We start from the raw sequence: 10126 nt of genomic DNA, 5'->3' as shown, positions 1-10126 counted from the left end.
TGTGTTTCTTTATCGCAAGGCAGGAAAAGAGAAGCAACGTTGTGCTGAATGGAAATATCTGAGCGTCTGAATGTGTTTCTATGGCAGCAAATAAGGTGGAAGCTAAAAGGAATTCAAAAAGCAATATAAGTCTTGAATAACAAACATCAAAAACTGCATTAATGAACATCAGAAAGAATCCTGCAAGAGTGTGGAGCACCAGGACTTTGTGTTGCATAAAAGCAGGTGTCCACCAGGGGGAGATGTTTCTCCACAAATCAACCCATGTTTTTTTTTTCCTTTTCTTCTAGTCCCTCGTTTCTGTCTGTAATTGAATTCCATTTGGCCAGTACAGTGATTGATGGTAGTAATGAATTCACACACATGCACACACACATTTACACGCACACACACACTTTGGGTGAATTTTAAATATACCTCCAGCGCTGCAAATTCTGAGTCTTACCTTAATCTTACTTTCCCTTAACAAACTCTCAATTTACAGTGTGCATGCACACACAAACACCTTCCTATCCTTGATCTTTGTGCAGTTTTTACATTTGTGATGAAGACTTTTTTTCTTTTTCTTGCCACCGATATTGATTGCTTCTGTTTCAGCATCCCACAGAGCCATTTGCATGTGAGCTGACGAGCTCATCTCCAAGGAGTTTCAGAGAAGCATTATTGGCTTCCTCTTGGTTCTTTGCAGCGCTTGTGACTGACAGATGAGGCGCTGAGTTACCCTCTGCTCTGAAACTCATCATCAGCCTGATGGCAGATGAGATCAATGGCGGCACAGGCCTGCTGGAGACCTCGGAGTAAGATATTGCTCGGTGTGACATTTTTTTTTTAATGTGCCATGGATCCGGTTTCCAATTCCTCCTGTGTGTTTATGACAACAAAATGCTTCTTGCTGTAGATTTTTTTTCTTTTTCCTATTTAGAAATTAATCAGCCACAACTTTAAAGCCATATAACTTCCTTCTTTTAGTAGTAGATGTACAGAGAGGGGCGTGCTTCGGTTCCAAAAACTGCTGATATCTTGCAGGATTCATCATCATCGTGGTAAAAAAAAAAAAGGCTGCCCGTAGCAGTAGTCTGAAACATGAGATCCACTGGTGTGGTTAACAGTTTGAAAGGAGCTCTTTTCCCTAAAACACTGCTTTCATTTTTCTCCACATACTTTTATAGCCGCAGCAGCCAGGAAGAGTTGTCAGTTAGCTCATTTACAGGCCATTTAGCTGTCAGGACGGTTTTAGGACGGCTCAGCAGGAGGGATAGCTGAAAGCCACTGGGTGGAAACTGGAAATTATCTGTAAAGATTCAAATAGCAAACCAATCAAAACACATTTTTCTCTAAATTAGTAAAACGTCTTTGACTGTTCAGCTGTAATTTTTTGATTGGAGACTTTTGTGTCCCTTGAAAATGAAAATGTTTAGTGTTCCATACCTGAAATACACACCAGGATTGACTCTATTTCATTGACCAGAATGAAAACTAAAGTACTTCAAATTAAATGGTCTAATATTTCTGTAAAAGTGTTGCCTGCTAAAAATCTCAAATGAGTTGACAAAAATAGCTAAAAAAGCTATAAAACTGTCAAATGAGTCCTGCAGCTGATTCATATCCGGTCTGTAATATGATCAGTCACAAAAATAAGTGAGTCTCTAAGACTTTGAGATGCGTAGAGATTTTCTAACCCGTAAAAAATGTGTTAAAAATTTTAGGAAAACTGTAAAAACTCATTTTCTTGACATTAAATTGTAAGATTTTGCAAATGTCAACATTCATGTCATCAAAAGAGAAAATCTGGAGAAATATGTATGCGTGTGAGATGAGGAGAAATATTCTAATGCCATAAATACTCCTGGAAACACCGTCAGCAAATGGAACTGTATGTAAATCTGTTTGGAGTGAGTTCTGGAGTCAGGAGAGTCCAGGTTTGACGTTCTGGTCAGTAAACATGTGATCAGTGATACCAGAGTTCCAGAAAAAGGACATGTTAAAGGTTCAGTTCAAATTTCTGATGGTATGGTGGTGCATATATCCATACATTTTACGTGGATTTTTTTTAAGGAACTATAATTGCAGATGATGATACAAAAGTTTTAGAGCAATAAATAGTTCCCTTTATGTCTGTTTTTAGAGAAGAACTATGCAATTTTTCAACAGCGTGGCTGACAAAATTAATTAAATACATAAAAAAATGTAGTTTTATGAGCTAATTCTTTGGTCTTATAGAAAATGTGAATTTTCTATGATTAAATTGCAGTTAAAAATTAATATTACTTTATTAAGATGTTACCTGTAAAGCTATATTAGCTTTAATTAAATCTAAGAAGATGGTTTAAATAATAATTGGACAAAAAAAAATGATGATGTTAGAATTTTAGAATTTTAACTATTTTAAGTTTAACACAATGCCAGGTCTCATATACAAAGAATAAACGCAAAAATGTCTGGATGTGCATATCAGGTAAAAAGGAGACTAAATCCAAAATTGTAGGAATTTATGGGCTTTGTCTGAATTCACTCTTTACTCCAAGCCCTGGATTTTAATGTAATTCTGGCACATTCACACTCATTTTTAAAATTATTTAAATATGACATCACCCATTTGTGAAAGTAAAAACCTAAGAAATATGATTATTTTCCAAAAAGTATTTGTGAATTGACTGCTCTGATAATGAAAACTTTGATAATTTATAATATATATATTATATATATATATATATATATTTATATATATATTTTTTATTGACTAATTGTGACAAACCCAGTGCATTGTGGTCTATATATTAATTGATGCATACTAGTTTTCACTGAGACTTCTGGGAAATTTTCATGGCACTGGATTTTGAACCCACTATGGTGGACCCAACTATGATCTCCAAGGACGTCCGTTTGTCTTCAAATTCTTCTGAACATACAGGACGTCCCTTTTCAAGCTGCAGTACCTTAAATGCTGCTGCATACATTTAAACTGAAAAGGGATTAAACATTTAAGTTTTATCCCCTTCTTATAGTTCAAACGTTAATGCCTTCCTTCTTTAAGGGAAATATACATCTACTTGATTTGTATTTGGGCAATAATAAAGCATTTAGTATAATAATTTTTGAATGAATATTAATCATATTTTCAGAGTCTGAGCAATCTTCCTTTAGGTCTTTTGTAATCAAGCCTGGGGGATTGTTTCAGTTTGCCTTTCTAGCTATCCCATGAGCACCCCAGGAGCAATTCATTTCCTCCAGGGCTCAAAAATGGCCGTCTTTTAAATGGAGCACTTTTATCTAAGCAGTCTGCTCAGTGAGCATTATTTCATTTCATTTTACGAGGGATTTTCTGAAAAGCTTCACAGCCGCTGAGATTAGTGTTTGGTAACAAAGCTCACGTCTTAGACATTGTTGGAGTTAACATTAGTCTGATTTATTTAACAGTTAACCGAAAGTTTGTGTTCACTTCCTGCATCTCTTAATGAGTTTTTCTTTATTCATATACTAATTAAAATCGTAGTAATCAATCAACATACGATCTAAGCTGTGCTTCTAAATGCCCTGCTGTATATAAAATAATATTCTCATAAGTGCATCAGTGCTTGCAATTAGAAATGCTGGTTGTTTCTGTAAAAGGTAGAAACTTTAAAGACCCACTCCAATGCAAATGGGGTTTTTGCTGTATTTTTTTTGATGATCTTGAACATACAGAAAGAAAAATAAGCTTAAAATTGCATTTCTGAGTATTTCTTTATTCAAATCACTGTGAAAAAGGGGCAGACAAAAAAAAAACACTGTTGAAAAAAGCCTTCATGTGTGAGGTAGATGCTACTACAGTGAGCCTCAAGCCTTTGCTTTTGCTCATAACTGTGTCTGATCCCTCCGGGATAATAAAGATAAACAAGGATAAAAAGAATTTGTGACCGTCCAAAAAATATTCCTGTTAAAAGCATTCCTATTTTTACAATTACCCCTTAAAATACCCCAAAAAACAACAAATACCTCTTTTTATAACAACTACATTTCAGTTTGGGCTCGTGCTGCACCTAGTATTTGAGACCGACATAAGTTGTGCTGATCACACTTAAAAAAATGTGCGTATAACATCAAGCAAAATAGAACCCGTTAGAATAATATCTGCTCAAATGAAAGGTTGATATTTTCAATGGAACCTCAAATATTGAAGGAGTATTCAAATTTGTATTTTGATTTTTGAACAATCTAAGAGAGAGAATGAAAATACAGTCTGACAAGACATTCATAATACAAATATTGTACATTTTTCTTTTGGAATGGGTATGGTTACCTTTTATTATTTACGTAAATTTTTGTCAAACAGTGTTCAGCTGTCAGCTTTGTTGTGCTAAACCCAAATACCGGAAGTCACTATTAGCATTTTCGACTCTGTCGTCATTTTATCTGATGTCATTGTGAAAAGAGTCTACTCTGATGCATCCACTCGATAACAGATAGATTCATGAACGTCTTTGTTTTCCTCGTCTGAGCATCTGGATTGAAACGCTACAACTGGACATCTCAGATATTGCTCACCATGTGTGTTGCACCAATAATGTTACCTTGGCGTTGTGAGGGGCTGTAAGCTAGCTGGAGAGTGTGTTAACAGATGGATGATGGGAAATGGGCACAGCCCCACTCCAAACCTACACCTTTAAAGGTTAAATTCTAATGAACTTCTGCTGTTCTGCAGAAACTGTCCTAGAAATTGACTTTTTTTTTATTTTGGCTAAAAATGTCATAATCATAATTAAAATACAACTGGGAATACTTTGAAAACAGACCAAAAGACGATCAGAGTGGGCATTTAAACACTAATTTGTGCATTTTAACCACATTTACATGGTGACTGAATAGTTTGCAAATGGCCTCAGACATTCAGGCAGATTCCTGTCCACACGCACACTCCTACACACAGACGCAGATCCTGAAAAATGTGAGACTTGGCCCACTTTGCCATTATTTAGATTGAATCCAATACTTCTAGCGAGCCGCTGCTTAAGTTACTTACTCAGCAAAGAGCTTAGAAATAAAACGAATGCCACAGAAGAAAAGGAAAGTTAGGAAACCAGAGTTTTCCGGCTCCGAAGGAAGTTAAAGGGGAGTTTGTGAGAAGTCTGAAACACAAGGAGACAACAGTCACGATCAAAGCAGCGTTGTTTCACAGGACCACAGATACAAACAGAAACACTGCTGGAGCCATCACAGAGCTGCTGCACACAGTTAATACTGTCTTTAAGCAATATCGGGATAAGAGAAGATAAGTGAGGAAATACATTAGGAGAAAAAATAAAACGACCGACTCACAGAGTCGCTGGGAAATGAGCAGAGCTGAAAAGCGAGTTTGAGAAATACTCAAAGAAGTTCACTGACGCACTTCCTAGATGAAACCCGTACGACAGTTTCACTGTTACATTGATTCTCTTTTTAATTGTTCTTTCCGTCATGGCCTCGGCCTTCTCTTTTTCTATATGCACCCACACGCCACCAACGCACTTAATGGTTGTACACCCACACATGCTGAGCGTCAGCACCATGTAAATGGCGTTTGTTTGATCACGGGCCCACTTCCATCAAATCCACCAGTGCTGAATAATTCCCTTGACCCATTTCCTGTGAATTCATGCTGGCTTGTATTCTCTGAAGCCTGACATTCTCCATTCCAGCCAGATCAAAGTGTTTCCTGGATCAATCCTAATATTGTTGCCATGGATTCGTCGCTGTGATAGACACGCGTGTCCTTTTGTCTCTGTCATGCTTGTTTCCAAAGTGATAAATGTTTTTGCCAACCTCGGATCAGCCGAGGCGTCAAGGCTGCAGCAGCCTGGGATCGCGCAGGCTCTCCCTTAAACGGGCGGATCCCCTTCTAAGAGCAGAAAACTGGGATTTTGTGAGGCTGTATATTTTCTGGAAAGATCAAGTTGGGGGAAAATCCAGAAAAGGTCACGCTGATGGTCTGTCTTTGTTTTGAAGTTTCATTTTTTTGCTGCAATTATTAAAATATAAGGCAGTGGTCTCCAAACTTGGACCAGTTTAATGTCGGGTAATATATATCCTATTTCAGGCATATTGAAGTGGACTTCTGATTTTGTTTTTTTTTAACCTCCAGTTTCCCTCAAAGTCCCCATAATAAATGTTTTTTCTTTTTCAAATGTTCTCAGTGGGATTTTATTTATTATTGTGACGTTTTTAACCAAAATCACACAGCCTAAATGTCTTAAAAAGCCTCTTTTTATGTTGATAAGAATCCTCTGTTTTCAAATTCTCCTCTGGGTGGGCGTGGCTTTTGGTGCTGAGCTCAGTAGCCCCGCCCTTGCTCGCCATCTGTCTGATTAAGATTATGACATACATGTTAAAAACTCTAATCATTTTCACTGTAGGGGACATTAACTTTTGAGAGTAAAGTTTATCTTCTTCCTCTAAAACGTGTTAAAGTCAAGGCCCGGGGGCCGGGGGCCGGACCTGGCCCTCGAGTAATTATATCCGGCCCTCTACATTAATTTTAATTAATGTTTATCAATGGCCCGATGTTATCTTGTGCTTACTTGTATAATTTTGACAAAATATATGTTTATGGAGAGTAAAATATAAAAAGTTATTTAAGGTTTAAGTTGATTTATTCTGGAATAAGATTCCTGCCTTTTTTTATTCACAATTATGTTAAAAAGTCTTTAAAGTTTTAAAAAATTGCATTCTGATAGCTTTTTAGGCTAATTTGGCATTTAGCTAATATTTTAGCTGGGTATTAGCTTCAGCGTTTTCAGCTATTAGCGTCACTAATTTCAGCAATCAGCTTCAGCATTTTTAGCTATCAATTTCAGCATCTTCCGCTTTCAGCACTAGCATTTTCAGCAGCCACATTCAGCTTACAGCATTCACACTAGCTTTGTCGCAGGTAAGGCAATATATGTAGTTCATAATTATGTTAAAAGTCACGGTTTTAAAGTTTCACAAATTTAGTTCAATAAATGTTTATCCTGTTCGGCCTGCGACCTAAGGTGTGAGTTGGATTTTCATCCCTTGTGCGATTGAGTTTGACACCCCTGCTCTAAAATATCAGAAACCGGGTTAAACTTAATTTGGACTCTAGATTTTGTGTAGAAGCCCTTAAAATGTTGTACAGATTTTTTCATTAACCCATAACTGTCAAAGTGGAACCTAAAAAGTTTGATGCCAACTTCAGCCTTGTCCGACTTCAAATGTGCGACGGATAAAAATGGACGCTAAAACTGATACCTTCACGGGAATCCACCATTTGAACAACTTTATTAGGAACAACTGTTGCAATAAATCCATATTCAGAGAAAAGCTGATTTCTTATATTTTGAAGTCGAAGGCTCTTCCTGTGTTACTCTTTTTCTGTTAACTTTGTTAACTTGGCGGCTTCAATTTAGCGTTCGACGCTGTCACTGTTAAAAGTCATAGATGGATTTCAGATGCGTAATCAAGTGACTCGATGTGTCAAAAATGACTCGGATGTGTTGGGGAGAATCCAGTAGTTTTCCAAAATAAAACTTCCTTCTGAATCAGATTTTAAATAAAACAGAAAAAAATGGTAGATCTTGGGAACTGTCCCACTGACCGGTCGCAGTCCACGGGAACCACTGGTCTAGTGGATGTCAAAGCGATCAAAAGTTCTCACCATGAGAACAAAGGGTCCCAAAGACATTTGCAGTTCTGGATCAAAAAATTTAAGTAATACTGGAGCTATCCAGCTGTACAGTTTCAATCCAGATACCAGCTCAGACAAGGAAAACAAAGACATACATGGATCTAGTCGTTCACAAGTGGATGCATCAGAATGGGGCAGAGCAGGGAGCTTTTGGCCCACCCAGCGCATTTTCTATGCCACAAATACAATTTTTTCAGACAGATATTTTTTGTCTGCTCTTAAATCACAACTATTTGGATAAAGAAATACTCAGAAATGCAATTTCAAGCTTAATTTTCTTCATACATATGTCCTCCACAATGAGAAAAAAATGCTACGCAAAAACACTATACGCATCGGAGTGGGTCTTTAAAGTTAAAACAATGTTTTCTGTTCATCCAATAAATTTGACAATAAACAGCTCAGATAAAGGAGTCTTTTACTCTGATTATTTGTCTATAAATGTACTATTTTAAGCGTTTCCATAACGCATTCAACTTTTTTCTGATACTTACATAAGTCTGCAAATAAATAAATAAAAAGTGTTGGAATTTCCTTGAAACTTCCAAGAGTCACTAAGACTAAAAGCTGTTTTTTTTCCCTCTTTTACCGCAAATGAAGGAGTTCTGAGAGGGATTTTCAAAAGTGGGTCTCCCGTCAGATTTGCATTGTTGAGCGAAAGTGCTTCATTTCCGCTCAGTTGCCCTTGCCTTCTCTTTTCTTCGATGGCACCTCCTCTAGCGCTCAGATCCGTACCAATTTTTCCCCATTCCAGCAACTTCATTCTTCTCCCTGTATAATAGTGGATTTTCCATGGTGGATTTGTGCTGAGCTATTTTGAGTTCTGCACTGGCTCCTATGTGTGCGTCGCTGTAATCCAATTGTGATAGTGTTAATTTTTAAAGCTTTATTATTGAAATTGCTGAGACCTAATTTTCTGATCCTGTCACTGTTGACGACTGCCATAATCGTCCCATTCAAGTTATTCCAGACCATTAAGGCACACGCAGATTGGATATGGTCACTGAGGCAGGAACGATGGAAGGGAAACGGGAATATCCATGTTGAATGTATAGTTTGTGGGCATCCAAGCTGACGGTTTATTCGTTTCAAGTTTAGCAAATAGTTTTTTTCATCTTTTGTTTGTTGTTCTCCAGTGAATGACCCAATACGTGTGTGTATTTTATTGTTTTCATCATGTTTTGCCAGTATTCCTTATTATTTTCCATGGAAATGTTCTTAAGAGAGTAAAGAAGACACCATCTAAAACACTGTGTTCCTTTTTGTGTTCAGAATGGGAGCAGAAATACCACAAAAACAAACATGCATGCTTCTTTTTTGGTCCATGCAGACAATAGCTCATGAAATCAACTCTTCCTGAATACTTGGTTGCCTGGAAACTTCACCAGTCTTTAAGCGGCTGTAAGGACTTGTGTGTGTGGGGCCCTGGACACCGTCTGGGTTTCTGCAGACAGCTGGTTAACACTGTGGGTGTGTGTGCGCGGCAGACAGGGCGACCGTTGATTGCTTCTTGGATGAACGTCTTTGTGGACACAAAGCTCAGGCTGTAATCGGCTGAATTTCTTTCTGACAAGACAAAGATGGACCAACCGGAGGATTAGGATTTATTCGAAATGTCACACGTGTGCTTCAACACCTCAGAGAATGGGGACTCGGGGGGGCAGTTTGCTCTGAACGGAGAAGATGAAACAATACATGTTGGTAAGTTTGGATTTGATATTAGAGAAGAGCCTTTATTTCAACTTTTTTTTACTTTATGATTAGGAATTTTGGTATAAGTGTGCAACTTTGTGGGAGTGGATGAAAGTTTTAATAACCGAAAGTTAAAATCCCCTTTTCTTAGGGTGTTTTCAGGCTGGACACATTTGGTTTGCTCAAAGTGAACCAGAGTTCATTTTCCCCGATAATCCGGAACAAAGTTTCAGTTCGAATACAGCCAAGCGAAACCTGGTCCAGAACCAGGAACCGCTCTTTGACCCATCTTTCCATGTGGTCTCGGTTCGTTTCCAATCGAACTGAGCAAATCAGATGGTTCGCTCTGAGATTCCTCAGTCTGAATAGGCTCCATGCTCAACTGGACCAAAACAGCCACCGTAGCCTGGCATTACAGAATGTATACAGAGAGCCGCGGACAAACACGGAGCAACTCATTAAAATGTGTTGGCATTAATGCAGGCTCATTAAAACAACTTTTAGCGAGATACGAGTTTCTTCTCACACTATTTTCCCAATAATCCTTATGTCATAAACACTTATGAGTGTATCTTCATAGCCAGCGTCTTCTTAGTAACCGTCAGACAGTGTCAAACCTGATGTTGAACCAGATGTTCAAAATTGGTCTCCAAAATATAAAGTTTAAATAAGTGAACTATCCCAACAAAGATTGGAAACCACATGACTTCCATTATTCTTTTTCTCATTGATTTGCTCCACCCTCGTAATTCCTGGCCAATGAGTAAAGACATC

The 10126-nt window shown here is 37.8% G+C and overlaps 1 protein-coding gene across 7 annotated transcripts in view; it reads left to right on the top strand.

Moving 5' to 3' along the window:
• LOC112149133 (WD repeat-containing protein 64) overlaps nt 1–10126 on the top strand; it is a 39047-nt gene that overhangs the window by 7367 nt on the left and 21554 nt on the right. The window contains exon 1 of one of the 7 annotated variants that reach the window (XM_024276617.2): nt 9134–9361. The exons of 5 other annotated variants lie outside the window; for them this stretch is intronic. In XM_024276617.2, the coding sequence (XP_024132385.1) occupies nt 9344–9361 (18 nt within the window). In that variant the 5' untranslated portion in view covers nt 9134–9343. Of the gene's footprint in view, nt 1–9133; nt 9362–10126 lie in introns of those variants that run through there. One more of the 7 variants, XM_024276616.2, reaches the window with a different exon arrangement.

The sequence above is a fragment of the Oryzias melastigma genome, linkage group LG13 (genome assembly GCF_002922805.2).
Source record: "Oryzias melastigma strain HK-1 linkage group LG13, ASM292280v2, whole genome shotgun sequence".
NCBI classification, from domain to species: Eukaryota; Metazoa; Chordata; class Actinopteri; order Beloniformes; family Adrianichthyidae; genus Oryzias; species Oryzias melastigma.
This window is presented reverse-complemented; position numbering and strand designations above follow the sequence as displayed.